Here is a 17,465-nt window from a genome sequence, read left to right as displayed (position 1 = left end):
AGCTATTCTATGCTTAGAATTACAATTACATCAAATCTACTTTGAATATAACTGCATGGTATATTGTAAAATAAAATATATAAAAAATTAAAACAAGAGAGATTATATGATATCCATTCAAATGTACAAATAATTCAGTACATATAGTCCTAGTGTTGTTATAGTAGCACATCATGTGCATCTCCTACCAAACTCTCACAAAATTTCTCTAGAAATTTCGGCTCATCGTTGAGAACCCCACTCATCCAGTTGCACCGGGTCTCGTCCTCCATGCGACAGTCGAATTTGAAAGCAACATCGCAGAAGATGCAAGAGATCGTATCATTCTCGCTGTCGACGAGGATATTGTGGAGATACCTTTATATGCGTGAGTCAAGATTGATTTCATGCCTAAAATCAGTAGGATGGATTTTCAAATCTGTGCTTCGTGAACTATAGAATATTATGGAATACATGATAGAATTCATTAAGGGAGGCACAGCATTATAGTTGGTGAGGCACAGTGTGAAAAATTTCAAGCACTGTTTGCTACAGCTTTATGGTATCGTAAAGACTGACGGTTGAATTTAATTTGTTTGCAAACAATACATTCCAACTTATTGAATGATTTCAGTCATAGGCAAGCGCAAGCTGCATATTGTGTTCAAGTTAATGGGGCCCAACTAATTACTTCAACGGTTCCGGTAGAATTAAAATAATTTGTTCTGGTTATAAATTTTATTGCTCGACCCTACAAGCTTTCGCTAATCTTGATCCCAACGCAGTAGATCTTTATGGTTCACTTTCCGATCAGAAACACGTAATTAAAAATTGTACAGCAGGAATTTCAGCAATGAGCTTGAGGAACTGCTTTCATCAAGTTTAATTACAAACCTATTGAATGGCTACGAAGATTTAAACAATATTACTCTACTTGGAAACATATCATTTCATGAAGTTACTTGAATGCGTCTGTCAAGAATTTATTGCGCTTTTCAGATATACACCAACTCCGCTGCTTGATCTTGAAGGACCTGTGGATTTCGGAGTAGTGGTAGCCAACAGCAGAGTCATTCATAAAGAGGTGGCTCTGATCAATCACGGCTCTAAACCGGGAGAATTCCAAATCACCTACGACGGCGAACTACCGTTCGTTATTGCTCCGAAAAGGGGTCAAGTTGCCCCGAAAACGATCCAGTTAATCAAGGTCGAGATCGTCACTGAAAGACCCTGCGAGATTAGTGAAATTGCTAAGTGAGTAGCCCGGTATTCAATATATTTGGCTCAAAAATTACTTTTTACAAGAGGAAAAACATTATTCACGATGATGCTTAAATTTTCTTTGCTTTTCTACTTGCATTTGAGTAAATCAAGCTACGGTACTGTTTTAGCATCCCGCGATTCTGTTCTGCACCGATTTCTTTAGAAAGAGAGAGTGTCAATAATTATAAAATGGCACAATCGAAAATAGAAATAACAGAGCAACAGACCAACACAACCGTTTTGTGTTTTATGACCAATATAACTCAAATTTAGTTTCACTGTATTTCAATAAATTCAAACGGTACATTAAGAGGTGATCAAAGTAGTCAGCATTCGTACTTGAGTGGGAGTAGAAGTAACGTCTGCACATTCCAGTCAATTACAAGCAAAATATCGATTTGAATGTCATGTCAAGACCAATTCAAGTGGAAGAAGAATATGAAAGGTCCGAGAATTGATATTGTAAAGAAGATTTAGTTGATGGGTCGCATACTTTGAGCAGATGCATCTTCGCGACTAACGCAAAATAAATATTTGCACTACAAATAGCTGCAATCTTTGAAAATATATTCAGTTAACGTGATGCAAGAGCTGTTTTGCCCGGTTTTTCTGACAATCTCACACGTAAGTGATGCATACCTTTCCGAAAACTACTTTTCACTTTTCGAAATCTGTTCAAGTCAATGTGGAAGCAGTCGAAAAATGTAACAACTCGAGTAAGTACTCCAAGTAGGCAAAACCTACTTGAGTACACTGAAAGAGTCAAAGTACATTATTAGTGACACCACCTCCTGGTGCATGCGACTATCGTCAGACCTGGTGTTGTCATTGCGTCTCGCCTGTTGTCAGAGACGTCTTCTCCTTAAGTCTTACCTTCAAATTTCCATTAATAGATCGTAAACTCACAATTACAGAGTGAAATTGGAAGGCCTGCAAGACACGGAGCTGCACATCAAGGGCTCGATAGTCGAGCAAGAATTGCAAGTGTTGGACGACAAACGTAAACCACTGAAATGCGTGCCGTTCGGTCCGGCGTACTACGGGACGGACAAGATATATCACGCCACATTACATAACAACGGCCCGGATGATGTACAATGGGTTTCCGTGTTACAGGAGGACGTGGATGGACAAGAAGCTGTGAGATTATATACTTTGCATCTAGTATTCAAATTATACACGGTGGTCAGTAACGAAGTACTTCTACTTTTTCAAAATACATTTTGGGGAACATAACTTCAATATGCATTTTCATAATATATTTGTTATATAAATATATTAAAACCCGATGTTTTTCAAGCCGATAGTCTTCAGGGTCATAATTGGATACGTACAACGTAGTTAGATGCGAGTTTTTGAAATTCCTTTTCCGCTAATGATATTTTAATGGTTCTGATATATTTAATAATGAATATATTTTTTAAATTCTACTTGATCGATGTACTCTAATATGATTCCTACTTGAGCTCCTTGCACGAGTGGTTATGTCTTCAGTCAACTTCAAGGTACCTTTTTCCTTTGGATTTGAAAAGTAGAGAGTAGTTTTTGGATAAGTTTGCGTCTTTTTATGAATACGTAACAACTGAATATCATCTCAAAAATTGTGTCTATTTGTAGCTTGTTGTAGCTTGAAATTTTGACAGTAGCCGACCTTGATTAACTGCCCAAAGTATGCGGCTCTCGATCGAATCTACTTTTTGAAAATACCTAATAGTTAGAACAGTGGCTCTCAACCTTTGTCCGGGTTCAATTGTTTTTTGCAAGCCAACAAATTAACGAAAGACTCAACTTTGCTGCAAATGTATATAGGGTTATTAACACGGGCAAGTTAGCAAATAAGTCGGCCCGAAAATTTCCAAACAGATGCGGCTCATGATCTAATCAGAGGAGGATTCTAACACACACTAACCAGGCATAATTAATGTAGTCGAATGACACCAAGTATTTTCCTATGCCCTCGATGAAGACATTTCTTGCATTAGAAAAAATTTACGTTAACTATCTGCGAAAACTGCAATTATACCGTACTTGAAAAGAAATGCATTTACCGCGTACCCCTTGAAATGACTTCGATGGTGGGAGGCGTACCACTAATATAGACTGTCCAGTGTCCATTTTGTACTTCCAGTCGATGTAGTTTTTACTCGTCTTGTAATTGAGTTAAAATTTTCAACAATACTTCCACTTCTACTTGAGTAGCAATGCTGTTTACTCTGACCACCTCTGAGTATTCATGCGCTCATGGTAACAATCACTTTTGAAGGGTGCCGATTTAACCAAATCCACTGCGGCTACTCTCGCGACGTCGCCCATGGAAAGAATCCGCGGAAAAGCGTACGATCACCTGACGTCACTTATCACTGTGATTCCGAACCAGGGGAAGATCGGAGCTTACCAAAGCGTTCCTGTTTCGTTTCGGTGTGCTCGATAACATTTCACAAAATGAGGGAATCGCTGGTGTTGCGAAAGCACTCGTTAAACATAAGTGGTCAATTACGATATGCTTCCTCTTTTTCAGTAAACTCGAGTTTGTATTGTCTACTTGACTACTTCGACTGCTTACTCAAATAGTTACGTTGTTATACTTCTACTTCTAAAGTTTTGAAGAAAAAGTACTGTTTCGTTTTATATTTCGTTTTGCATCATGGTCATGAATTGAATTGACATGAAAACCATGTGTGATTGTAACATAGTATATCTTTGAAAGTTACACCCAATTTCCTCGTCCACAGTCATTTCTGGGCTAGTCGCAAAGATGCATCTTGCAATTTTAATAACTGTCGGCGGCGATTGTCTCAAAAAATCAGACCTTACGTCTTCTCCTTGGTTTTCGAATGTCTTGAAAATCCCCACTGCCACTTCTAATTGAGTAGAAATTTACAGCATTACCTGTGCATGTTACACAAATCTATACTTTGACCACCTCCGGTTGTTAATGATACTTGCTCAGAAGCTGACTTGAAGTAATTGAACCTGAATGTGATCAACTGTCTGCATGAAGTTTATGCAATTACAATTGTAATCAAGAAGTACTTCTACTGCGTACCCCCATAGACTACATTGACTACCTTCAATATAATTACTCCTGCAGAAGTATAGATTAGGCTGTATGATTTTACTTTGTTGAAGATTCGATCAAGCGCTTTTCCCAAAAATCTTTATCGAGTGAAATCACCAAAAAAAGAGAAAATATTTGTAATAGTACACCTGACAAGTGGGAAATCCGTTGTTAATAATCAGCTTCCTACTACAAAACAGGTTCAGCCCAAGATTTAATGGATCCCTCGTCGGCTGGGAGTCATCGGAAAAACCACCTCCGAGACAGGATTTCTCTCTCTTTTTATCGTTCGACATGATCGGGAGCAATGACAGTTTTCTTACGAGCATCGAAAGACGTAAGTACGATAAAAAAATTTATACTTCATCGGTCTTTATTTTTCATCTAACCGAAATACAAGAAAAACAGACATCATCAATGATGATAGAGAAGAAAAACGCATGCATGGTATTCGGTATCGGATTCATCTGGTTCGTTCCGGTTCTATAGAACCTCAAAATTACAGAACCGGTGGGCGTTACCGGTTACTGTCAATCTCTTTTTGTAATGAAACCAGCTGAAAAAATTGACTTTTGTGATAATACTGGCTGAAAACAAAAGTGGATAAGAGTGATAGATATGACCTCAGAGGTCAACTAGTCTGATCAAACAAGTACACTGTCTCTACATTACCTGGTTGTAAAAAGCGGTAATCAAAATGGAAAGAAAAAATTAGGTAATGGTAACAAATATATAAAATAAGAACAATGTCTGGGCTAAGTAGGGTAACAGTGTTAAAATGACAGTAGGGGATAGTCAAGTAAACTCTTTTAAAATCTATCATACGGCAGTTTTCAGATACATTATGGTAGTGAATTCCAAATTATAGATCCTGTTTCTGTGCGGCAGTCTAAATCCTGCTCTACCGATTATAGGCTAAGAAGCCTGTCTATGGGGTTATCTACGGATGCTAATTGTTGTAATTCATACACGCGTTCCACAACTTTATTAACATAATAGTACGCTCAAGTCGAATTCGAATGAGGATAGCTGACGAATAGTGTAGCAACAGCAACATGCAGCTTGATGAAGATAGCAGACACGTAGTGCAGCAACAGCAACATACGAATTCATGAAGATAGCAGACACATAGTACAGCAACAGCAACATACAACTTGATGAAGATAGCTGACACTTAACACAGCAATAGCAACATACGGCCAACGAATGTAACAGAATTAAGATTAACGTAAGCTAGGAACCAAAGTAAGACTAAGTAAGATTTACAATTAATTTTGCGTCAACGTAAAAAACCAACAAATGGTGGTTTGCAGATGCTTTATATAGTGGTAAGAACAGCCTATCTGAAAAGGCTTGAGTACAAATGATTACTAAAATCAAGATTAACAGATGAAATGCTTAAGCGCAAACAGATCCTGAATAGGTAATGGATCTGTTAGCTAGGTTACTATTGGGTGGGGGTAAGTAGGTATGTATTTTGAGAGTGAACATCTCTCGGCGGGATGAAAATGTCATCAAACTAATGAGGCAAACTCTTTGAAGAATGTTTGTGCCTAACTTTGGACACTAAAGCAATATAGTTCATCAACTTGCATTGATTGCGTTGCTTATTTCAGCAAAACGACACGTGGAAGTTGCTGTCACAGCTACGGCAGTGCCCGTGCTGATGAACATCGTCCCGAGTAATGTCATCCAGTTCGAAGATATCGAATGTGGCTGCATGGATCAGCGGATATGCTCTATCGTGAATGAATCGGCGCTTTTGCCGCTTCAAGTTGAATTTCGCAAAATAGCTCACTTCGATGTGTCTCCCCCAGCGGTCAAAATCAAGGCTGGCGAAACTAAAGTGAGTTCTGAAGATTTTGATGTGAACGGCAGTATGCGGAATAATGGATCATTATACTTATGTGATCAATGTGTACAGGGCATTTGTTCTACTGAACTGGTTAGTCGTGACCTTGTTGGTTGGCTAGGTTGATGCAGTCATTGAAACAACACATTTACAATGGTAAAAAACAACAGTTACTTCATCAGTTGATAATTTTGTTGGTGAGTGTTGTAAATTGGTACAATTTTGACTCTATGCTACTGACAGTTCTGATATCATCATCATCATTGGTTTATTAGCAATTTTATCAGTTCAACACACCACAAATGCGATACAATGAAAAGATAGGAAGGTGTCGAAGCGACTTGGAGTAGTCTATAGAATCAGACACCCACCTTGGCCTAGGCAATGTAAAGAGGAGGAGGCATGCACACTGAATGAAAAGTAAAGAAGATAGTATAGAAAAAAGCAAGCGACAAAAATGGGGTGGCATGTCATGGAAGGCGAGATCGATAGGTCAGTCGTGGTCCGGTAATTTTGAGGATGGACTAGTATTCATTTGGTAGTAATTGCTTGTATTTCGACTTGAATGTGGACATGCTCGTCGACTGTCGAAAGGCCGGCGGGATACTGTTCCACACATCAGGTCCGGCATACTTGATGCAGCGATGATCTTTTCGGTCGATCATATGATATTTGGACGACGTGTTTGTTTGTGACGACATTTGTTTTTCATGATGAATAATGTTTTAAATCAGCAATAATAAAGAATAGACTAAAGCTGATTATATCACTAGATTATGTATGTTTTATAGTATTCTGCATCCGCTACATCCACCATGCTATTTAACTACTGTGGGAGTCTTGATTGTCTTATATTTGTAGTATTCAATTTTCAATTCATTTCAGGATATTATTGTCACATTTCGTCCACGGCAAGCTGGGAATTTTAATCCAGTTCAAGCCATCGACGTTATCGGAGACATTGTGGATTCCGAGCAATGGAAAATTTCGTCTAAAAAGTTCCAGGAGATTCCGATGCAGTATATCGCATCGGCGCGGCCCGTTTATAAGAAGCAGCAGGAACGGTATTACAAATGCAGCTATTCTTGTTGTTAGCCTTGTCTACAAACTTAGTGGTGTTTGATAGATTTCCCAAGAGCAAGCCGCAGACGATCATCAAGAACAAGAGAATTGCAGATAAGAGCGCTATACTTGTACACCCAGACGACAGGTATTGTAATTTATTTTGCTCAAATACACTCGGAAACACGTTGTTTTGTGGTCGCACAATGCATATATCATTTTTAATGATTTCATGAAAATTATCTTCATCTTAGATCAAACGCGGATATCATAAAGTTTGCTTATCTGGGCGAATACTAATCGTCTGTTCGAAAACTGTTCATCGTGGCACCTACTTAGCTGGGTTAAAATTTCACTAGACGACTCGGGATCCTAGCGCGAAATCTAATCCAACTTTATGCGTCACGGATAAAAGTTTTAATCAGAAAATTGGCACTCTCGCGGATAAGCTAACTTTCTGATCTCTGCCCTTAATTTGATTCACGATTAATATGGTAATGAATATTTTCTACTATTCAATGCCATATTTGCTACCCATCCTATTAAGTATCGCGGGGTCAAAAGTAATGTTGAGTAGCTATTTCGGGTCGGGGTGAGGTATTTTAACATATCACGGTAGAGTCGGGTCCCAGTCGATTTGAGTCAACCAATATTTTGACAACCCCGAGTTGCAGCATATCTCGTATTGTTGCCACGCAAAACACAGTTTAAATCTTTTACGTGTGCAAATTATGAAAATATTTGAGCGAGAAGTGCGATGTTTTGGCGATGATATCCGTCATACACACCACTTTACTTGCATGTAAAAAATTCATTTCTAAAGCATTCGCTCTTGCCTGTTTAGATTCCAAAGCATCCGTCCCAGCGACCAAAATATCAATTACAAAACCCCTTTCACGAACATGCCACGATACACGTACACCGACCCCGATTACACTTACGACGACGAAGAAGACGCTAAAATTAAAGAGCACAAACAAAAGTACATTGACTATTTACGAAAAGGCGCCGTGGACAGAAAAGAAAGCACGCAATTCAAGTGAGCATTGATAAATCTTTTCCAATCCACTCGCCTGACTCCCGGTTATTTTTGCCAGAGAATTCATGCTTCACAATAGTGACACCGATCTAGGCATTACGCCCGGCAAAGGTTTGGTGCCTCCGAAAATTTCAGCCAGAGAAATCGACGCCACAGGTATCTTGTTAGTGACTTTGATGCGGCTAAAATCTCGCTGGAAGCTTCTACGCAGAGGTGGTCAAAGTAGATAGTGTTTCTACTCCAGTAGAAGTAGAAGCTACGTTGCAATTACAAAGTGGAAGTAGCAATGTGTAAGACATGTCAAATTCACTTTAAGAAGAAGAAAATGGCAGGTATGGAAAGTCCTGAAGTAATTTGTAGTCGAAAAGCAGAACCACCTGAGTAAGTACTGCAAGTATGCAATGTCTTGTTTAGTACTACGAAAAAGTAAAAGTACTTTGTTACTGACTACCTATGCTTTAGGGCAATTTATTTTTTACCTAAAAATCGAAAGATTTTGACATTAAAAATCAAAATTTTGACATTTTTTCACCTTAAAAAACTTAATTTTGACCAAATTTTGACCTAATTAGGTGTTTTCCCACATAGTGTTAGAATTGTACCACTTATCATCATTTTTGGTTCGAACTTTCTGTCCTTACGAAGTAGTTTGGTCTGAAAAAACTTTTTTGCCTCAAAAACTGACACATTTTTTCATGAAAAAACTTGATTTTAACAAAATCTGGCCCTATGAAGAATTCCAGTAGTTACAAAATGTATTATGGTAGAAATAGTTCAAATCTGTTGTAGTACAACGAAAGATACTTTCCTGCATTCTCGGGTAGAAAGTGTCTGTCCTTACTAAGTAGCTTGCCGAGAATGGAGAAAGAACGTTCGGCAGCAGCAGTTGTTGGCTGACAACAATGAATTACTGCGTACACTGCTGGTGACACACCATGTTGCTTCATTCCGACAATGGTGTCTACATCACAATTTTTCATCATGCGCTTCTTGATATAAGAACCATGCAATGCCCACGCAGTCTTGCTTCAGTTGGGATATTGTGGTACGTTGAGCATAACACCATGTCAAGCTATTTGTTTTATTTGAATGTTTATGATTCACAATGAGCAGACAATGGGCCGTCTACGACGGTAGGACTATAAAGTAGGCTACAAGTTGTAAAATGTCAAATGATAAGTTCCTCGACAGTGCAAAATCTACGATACAAACGAAATGCAGGTTGTAAAAAAATTTTGACTTCGTTTACAATTTTTTACATTCTTGACCTCACGCTACAATTTTGACCTAATTTTGACTTTTTTTTTATATGTCAAAAACAATTGCCCTACTTATAACTATCTAGACATCGCGCCGGTGCCAGCTGTTCCCGAAAGTACCCAACTTCTCACAACGAAAACGTTGGCGACCGCCGAAAGAAATACGGCTGCACGACCCATAAGCGACGGGCTCAACGCTGTTCCGACTACAAGAAACGAAAAAGCGGACTGCCTGAGAGAACTTTCCCCACAGGTTAACTAGCAATTTAACAACATTTATATTTGCAATAAATCCGAATATTTTTGAGCTGACACCCATCGGGGTGCAATCGTTGGCAATTAGGAAATCCAAAAGGTTAATGAGCACTGTGTTATGTGTATAAGTCGTCAGTACCGACGCACTCAATCAGGTTTTTCCTACGAGATCGTAGCATTAAAAATTTACTGTTTGTACTCTGTTCAGAACATTGGTTCCCGAACTTTTCTAAAATTTCGCTTGATGGAAGCAAGTGTAATTATTTTGATATTTTGCGGCCCTACTAAAATCGAAGAATGCTGTAGGAATAATGAAACAAAAAAAAATGTCATAAATCACTTTAGTAATCTTTGCTTCTGTTACAGATAATACGTTCAAAACATTCCTTAACCAAAGACTAATAATAAATCAAGCAGTAAACCTGAGTAAGCTTTATTATCGAATCAAAAGTATTAGCAAATTCTCATTTTGGACCCTTTTCAACTGCTATATAACCCCAGTCTGTGAGTTTCGGTCTACAAGACCGGCAAAAATATTCAAATTCATCTTCCTTTACCAGGATCTTCATAAGATCATTGTCGGACCTCCGACGATAGACTTCTGTCAAGTGTGCACCAGATCCACCAACGTGAAACATCTGAACATCATCAACAACCTGAACCAGTACATTCACATTCAGGTACTTGACGGCATGTCTTTTAAAAGCCCGCGAATCACTTTGTCATATTTCGGCAGGTGACGATAAATTGCGAGGAGCTGCGACAGACCTCTCCGCTGTCTCAAGTTCTGCCGCCCAATTCGAAAGCGCAGCTGGGATTGGTTTTCGAATCGAAGGACGAAGGAAGATTTCAGAGATCCATTTTGTAGGATTGTAGTTTTGATAAACACCTTCTTGATTGTTTGTAAATTTTTGGTCAGTTTCCAAAATATGCAACGTACACTGGTCAAAGTAGCCGTCAATGACATTCAAATACAAATAGCAAGTAGTAAGTAATGCCGTAAATTTCTACTCAATTACCAGTAGGAATAGGAAATTTTAAGAATTGTAAATTACTCAAGTAGGTAGTTTGAAGAAGTATATCAAATTCGGGAGAGGTGCCGTGTACTTTCGTTGGATGTTCATGAGTGACATCTTTCTAAATCATTAGATATATCTTCACGACTTATGCAGATTGCTTTTTGGTACTGTAACACAGTGACAGACACTATGACAATTTCATTATATGACTGATGCAAACACTGCTTTTTAACATGCTATGAAATGAATATAAATATGAAATTTGAAAAGTTGGTAGTGCAACAATACATGGTATAATGTTGCTGGGAGTAGAAGTATAGCTAACCAAAGTATTATAGGTTTAGCTGGCTGACTACTTAACCTGGAATCCTGTATCCTGGTGAGATCTTCTTAAGACGCAGATATACGCAAGACATACGAATATATTTCAGACGTTGTTACAAGTAGGTTTAGCAAATGAGTCTCCTGATACGAGAGAATCAGTAGTTTTATACTAGAGGCAAATTACTCTAGAACAGGATGTCTCTCTGTTACGAGATATACACATTTCATGGTTGAACGATAACAGGGATCTGTTACAGTAGGTAAACTTCAAAAACTCCCATAGTAGAAGCGGAAGTACTCTTGAAACATAACCACTAGAGTAAGTGATGAAAGTAGACAGAGTACTCCAAAGAAGTAGAATATTTCGTTACAGATCACCTATGTCTATTCCATGTCTTTCTACACTTTGCTAACAGTGATGTTAATGTAACTCTAATAAAATTTAAATATGTATCCAGATTTGCAATTCATCGCAACTTTCATTCTAAAGGTGACGAGTAGTTTAGGCACAGGTTTTGGGTCTGCTGTCTCATACAAATCGACAATTAACGTATTGATATGGATTTGCATTTTAGGTACACCGTGAATGGGAAAAACGACGGTCACATTCTCGTATTAGCCAACGTCGTGCCTGTCGCATTGGAGTTGAGTACAAAGAAATTAGAGTTGGAACCCACATTCGAATCGCCAGCCGAAGCAGGATACCGGTAACCGTAAACGGCACTCGACTCCCATAACCTCGTATTCTCACCATTCTCGTAATGATTTGAACAGGTCCGTCGTGACGTTATACAACCGACGTAATTACGCTGCTGAATTCTCATGGTCGCCAATCCTGACTGAACGTGGAACTGCGTTTTCGATTCGACCAGCTGGCGGTGTTGTGGAAGCGTTCAAAGATCTGAAATGCGAGGTTTGTGCCTGACGTCTAATTTGCAATCCTACTTTATGTTATCACAGTGATATTTTTTCGAAAAAGGTCGTGTTTCACCCGAGCTACTTTGCGCCTCTGGACGGGAATTTTCTTTTAGAAGTGCGTGACGGAAACTCTCTGCAACTGGCTTGCAATGCAAAGCTGGGACAGACAAACGTGCAGGTGGGTTATCAGACTCTGATTTTTTAAATATTGCTTTCCAGGCTATCTTCATTGCAGTATCTTTAGATTTAACTCGTAGACTTTTCTTGTGTCCCCTTATCATGAGTTAGCATCACAATAATAAGCTTATGAATCGTGATTCAAATGAAAACTGTTTGGTGAAGTGTGACGTAACAGTGTAATTTAAAAAAAACGCTTGGCGAAGTCAACTGTACTGCTAACTAGAGGTAGTCATAACAAATAAAATGCATGTGATCAAGTTATACAATGTACAAAAAGACGTTGAGCAGACATATAGCAGTATATAGTAATCAAATAATTTAGGAATGTAGAGGGACTCCTTTTGTCAGCTTATATCTGGATAATTTGATGTAATAATTGTTGCCTCTTGAAAAGGGGCACAAAAAAGTTTTATGCTACAAAGAATGTAGTCTTGATAGCGATATTCAAGTTTAGTACACCTACGCTACACCTAGTATTTTAAGAAGGTGCAATGATCTTGTAATTCAGCTACTGGGGCTGATAATTTCGGATAGTAAATATGAAGAGAAGTCATTTGGAAATCATAGGTTCGCTATAGTAATCCGTGCTGCGCAGTGTGTTGTTGTCCACAAATCGATTGATTCTATTTATCATGACAGTTTTCGCAAAGAAGAATTCAATTCGGAAGCGTCCCGCTGAACATGAGAACAGTACGAACGGCCGTACTACGCAACCACGGCAAGAATCACGCTCTTTTCTATGTGGTCAATTCAAACCCTTTCCCCGGCGTGTCGATCGCACCTGTACACGGTAGCATTCCAGTCGGTGGTAATACGGAACTCAAGGTGAGAAAGCTGGTTTAGTCGGTTGGTATTATTTTTGGGGTCTGATGGAAAGTCTGGATTCTGGAGTCTGTAGAGGTACTACCAGTCATTGGCTCAACTCCTCCTTTTATTTTAATATTTTTATTATTCTACTTCTATTTCTAGGTATATTTGCAACCGAATTCAGTGATGAAATTCGATACCTGGATCAAAGTTAACATTCGTGGGTGGAAGACCATCGATTTACGCATGGGTGGCACGGTAGAACCACCCTGTGTGGACATTGATGAAAAGGTAATGACTTCTATCGTGATATTAGTTGTGAAGTCATGATTCAAGCCACAATATTGATATTGTTTTTCAAACGCTCGATAACCTGAAAATGAGTTAGTTCTCCGTATGACTCTAGTTGCTTGAAAATTTGCAACCCCACACGTCTTAGGGTTTGATAATATGATCGTTGCGTTGTTTATTTTCCTTATTTGAGATCTTGTTTCAGGCTTTCAAGTTTGGTGGCGTTTTCTGCAACAGCGACAACATTCTTCCTTTCAACTTGACTAATCTTACGCCGACTCGAGTCACAGTCGACTTTGACCTATCGAAACATATGGATTTTCACCTTTCCTTCCCAGAGGATGAAGTCAATAGTAAGTTGTCATGATATAATAACGGTTATTCTGTACCGTACAATTTCATACTGTACACTTACTTTCGGGCGAAAAGATTGCCGGAAAGATACAATTTCAGTAGACCAAGTCGAGTAACATTCGTGGAATATTAGTGATATTGATTTATTGAAACGTTAATTTCCTATCACAGGTGACCGTAATGCAGACTTGGAGCTGCTTCCGAACACTTATTCTGTAGAACTGGCTGGACACCAAACGCTACGATGCAAATTGAAATTTTTACCAACTTCGGTATGTAGCATGTTTATCATAATGTCACTCTTTTCTCTAATTCTCTGTGTAGTCACAAAGCTTCACAGCCACACGTTGCGTTATGCATACAATGCGGCAAATCTCAGACAGAATTCTACGATCTATTTTTCATAATAGGGTACTGAGAGTAGAGATGAGAAATACTTCTCCCAAAACATCATCACAGAGTACCTCAAGAGTAAGCAGCGCAACTTGGCAAAATCTAATGAATAATCCAAAACAGTAGAAGCACTTCATTACTGACCATGACTAGTTACCATCTCTGCATACCACGCTTACAATGTATCATAAAATTTTGAGTAATCTATTATTTTTTTACTTCAGATCGCATCCTACGATTTTAATCTGCCTGTGACAATAAACAAATCCAGTGTTCCGTCGCCAACCCCGAGCTCTTTCCCACCCACCCCGGCACCTTCCGAGAGGCACATCGTCAGCCCGAAGCAAGTGGTGTACACGATCGCTACACCAGGACGCAGGATCACAGCAACCGCATTACGTCCAGTGCTGAAAATGTCAACATCAAGGTTCTTATCTTGTATTCCATTGACTATCCCTTGAATACCGGTCTGATCATCAACCTTCCAAGTTGCATTAGGTTCAGCCAGTCTGCGCACCAAAATGGCCATTCTATTGATCTACTTTACGCAGTTCCGATCATTATATGGCTTAGTAGTCTTGTAGTGTTTTTACCTGATGGAAATATATATATATATATATATATTTCATCGAATGATTGATATGACACAAGCGATGTTTTGTCAAGAGGAACTTGACCTGACGTAGCATCTTTACCTTTCTATCATCAATATTTTTGTCTTTGCAATGGTCACTTTGAAGCGTTATTTCATAAAATTGATAAAATCTCCCCTAAGGCTTCTGTAGCAAATTCAGTCCTGAGTGAGACAAATTTTGTAAACAATGATGTTTTGACTGAAGAAGTTTGACTTACTGCCAGTGTAAACAGGGTGTTCCGTTTAGCCGACTTCATTGCTACAAGATTTTTGACAAAATCACCATTTTTTGCAGACTGGACTTTTCTGCTCTGCCCCAAATACTAGAAACAGCTAAACCCGACCATGCCGTGGAAGATAGAAAGGTATTAAACTTAACCAACTGCTCCGAACAAACCCTACAATGGAAGATTGACACGAAAAAAGCCGCAAATTTTCTGGAAGATGCGTCGTTTGTGTAAGCATCGCCATCACATTCCATACACGAACTGCTCGATTAAAGTAATGTTTCGCGTCTCAGATTCATGAAGCCTGGCGGAGCAAATTTCAAAATTACCGAGATCCAAGGGACTCTGGAACCCAACGAGGAATGCGAGATCACCGTTCTGTTTTGTCCGAGAAGAAACGGTAGCTTTCACTACCAGCTGCCGCTGTACCTCGTTGGGATTAACAAAGAACCGCACAGGTGCGGCTTCATATGAGATGTGAATTACTGTTGTTTGAAATGAGTGAAAGCCAATGTGTACTGGGACAGATGATTCAAATCGATAGGATTCGTTTTCAAGTCTATTCACTCTTGTTCCGTATTATATCACCATTTGTAAAATGGCTTTATTATTACCTTACTTGGAAGATCATTTCTATTTTAAATATTGTCTCCTTCGCACATTCCAATAGTTTGCCTCCTGTGTTTGATGACTTCTTCATGCCTGCCAAAAATGTCCACTCCCACTACACGAGATCCTCGTCTAAAGGAAATATCTACTTACCCCCACCCAATAGCAACCTAAGTAAGAGATCTATCGACTACTCGGGACCTATCATCTGGAATGCATTACCACCACATATCCGTGAATTGCCTTATAATAGATTCAAAAAAGCCCTACCTGATCACCTCTTGTCGTTACACTAACACTGTTGCCCTACCTCGCCCAGACATTGCTTCATTGATCATTTGCTACCATCGTTTAATTTTTCTTCTATTTTATTTTTTTAACTACTGTAACATTTTTCACAGCCAGACTGTTTAGAGTCAAGTGTACCTGTTTGATGCTGGTGTGATCAGACTAGATGACCTTCACGGTCTTATCGATCATTCCTATCTAATACCGAATACTGTGCAAGAATATTTTCTGTACCACCACCACTGCCGTGTGTTATGTATTTTGGTTGGATGAAAATAAAGACTCTCTCTCTCTCTCTTTCAATCTTTCTTATAAATGTACAAGTACCTACAATTTCTTGAAAATGATCTTGCTCTGATTTCGCATGCTATGTACTCCAGATATTGCGGGAAATAAAAACAGAATATTAATTACCGTTTCATAGAAGGGTGATGGCGTGTTTTGCAAGAAAGATGTAAATTTGTTCTATCAAAGTAGACAATTTTTTGCTCTTCTGGAAACCAACCAAGTGATCACGTTGTCCGTATATTTTGATTTTGTATTGCTCCACCGCAGATATTTGGAATTGTCAGCAATCGTGCACCCTCCAAAGATAGCCTTCGATCCGCTGGCTCTAGTCTTGACTCCGGTACCTCTAAAAACCGCTGTGTACGCCGAATTCAACATCATCGCAACTGGATATCACGTGTAAGTGTTTAAAAATCCGTCTCTCGTTCATCAACCTCATAATGTATCGTTTTGCAGTGGAACCGACCTGACTCACGTCATTCCCGACGTAGAGCTACTGGACGGCACGCAAGTGCAGTGCTTTTCGCTCGAATTTCCTCAGGGTTCGACTGTGGAGAAGCGTTTCGACGATTCTAATTCGGATCAGCCGTTTGCGATCCTGCCGTGCATTCTGCGGTTTTCCAGCCCGAGACCGCTGTCGACGTGTTCCGAAATTGTGTTTTCCGACTTTGAGAACAGAAAGTAAGCCTGCTATGTTGGTAGCGTCATATGTTTTAAGTGTTGCAACATTCTGTAGTAAAAAGTTTACAATAATGAGCTAGTCATATTTAGGTAATAATAAATAACTGTTCATGACTAGAACTCGGCGAAATTGAATACCTGAGTGATTTGATTATGTCGTCATAGCAGTATGGATGATGTGGAGGGTTCAAATACGTACATTGTATGCGACCATAAAAAAATAATGACCTACTTCAATGCACTTTATGATAACACTGTGGTTTGATCACAACGTCACAGAAATATCAGTTCCACTAACGTGCATAGATTTGTCCCACAAGTTTTTGATGCCGTGAACCGCCAATCGAGGTTTCTCGTTTATAATATAGTGCCTGAAAAGGTGTGAATAATTTCAGTCTTGCGATACTTCATTTTAGCGGACTCTAACCGATTGTCATCTTTGGCAGATTTTCAATATCTGTGACGGCAACGGCCGACAATTGCTTGCTGACTGTGTACCCGTTTCTCGCCGTCCATAAGAACGATCATCAGATCGTATGCGAGCAAGACAAAGCAATTCACGGTCAGGCACGTGAGATGAACGCGGGTAAGAATGCGAGCCATGTTGTGGACTGAGACATTTCAAAATCAATCTTCTTTTGCTATTGACTTGTGTGGGCGAGTGGCACAGTTTCTTAAATACACA

At 39.2% G+C, this 17,465-nt stretch overlaps 1 protein-coding gene and 1 long non-coding RNA gene across 2 annotated transcripts in view; one reads left to right on the top strand and one right to left on the bottom strand.

The window, feature by feature from the left end:
- LOC145457659 (cilia and flagella-associated protein 47-like) overlaps window positions 1–17,465 on the top strand; it is a 43,920-nt gene that overhangs the window by 484 nt on the left and 25,971 nt on the right. Inside the window, exons 2-27 of the mRNA XM_080335883.1 lie at window positions 213–367; window positions 979–1,233; window positions 2,157–2,382; window positions 3,506–3,660; window positions 4,501–4,637; window positions 5,917–6,146; window positions 7,038–7,216; window positions 7,279–7,362; window positions 8,059–8,253; window positions 8,312–8,409; window positions 9,599–9,765; window positions 10,328–10,447; window positions 10,504–10,631; window positions 11,686–11,817; window positions 11,885–12,023; window positions 12,090–12,206; window positions 12,848–13,033; window positions 13,178–13,306; window positions 13,512–13,659; window positions 13,832–13,932; window positions 14,278–14,480; window positions 14,983–15,144; window positions 15,208–15,372; window positions 16,367–16,498; window positions 16,556–16,780; window positions 17,227–17,366. Coding sequence (XP_080192009.1) covers window positions 213–367; window positions 979–1,233; window positions 2,157–2,382; window positions 3,506–3,660; window positions 4,501–4,637; window positions 5,917–6,146; window positions 7,038–7,216; window positions 7,279–7,362; window positions 8,059–8,253; window positions 8,312–8,409; window positions 9,599–9,765; window positions 10,328–10,447; window positions 10,504–10,631; window positions 11,686–11,817; window positions 11,885–12,023; window positions 12,090–12,206; window positions 12,848–13,033; window positions 13,178–13,306; window positions 13,512–13,659; window positions 13,832–13,932; window positions 14,278–14,480; window positions 14,983–15,144; window positions 15,208–15,372; window positions 16,367–16,498; window positions 16,556–16,780; window positions 17,227–17,366 — 4,108 coding nt within the window. The remainder of the gene's footprint in view (window positions 1–212; window positions 368–978; window positions 1,234–2,156; window positions 2,383–3,505; window positions 3,661–4,500; window positions 4,638–5,916; window positions 6,147–7,037; window positions 7,217–7,278; window positions 7,363–8,058; window positions 8,254–8,311; window positions 8,410–9,598; window positions 9,766–10,327; window positions 10,448–10,503; window positions 10,632–11,685; window positions 11,818–11,884; window positions 12,024–12,089; window positions 12,207–12,847; window positions 13,034–13,177; window positions 13,307–13,511; window positions 13,660–13,831; window positions 13,933–14,277; window positions 14,481–14,982; window positions 15,145–15,207; window positions 15,373–16,366; window positions 16,499–16,555; window positions 16,781–17,226; window positions 17,367–17,465) is intronic.
- Window positions 15,720–16,100, bottom strand: LOC145457661 (uncharacterized). Its single transcript, XR_013920952.1, has 2 exons — window positions 15,834–16,100; window positions 15,720–15,793 (listed from the first exon to the last, which is right to left on the bottom strand). It is a non-coding gene; the product is annotated as an uncharacterized LOC145457661 (long non-coding RNA).

The sequence above is a fragment of the Botryllus schlosseri genome, chromosome 15 (genome assembly GCF_051294905.1).
Source record: "Botryllus schlosseri isolate E-star chromosome 15, Bs_hap1, whole genome shotgun sequence".
Lineage (NCBI taxonomy): Eukaryota > Metazoa > Chordata > Ascidiacea > Stolidobranchia > Styelidae > Botryllus > Botryllus schlosseri.
Note: the sequence above shows the minus strand (reverse complement) of the source record. Positions and strands in the feature narration are given on the sequence as shown.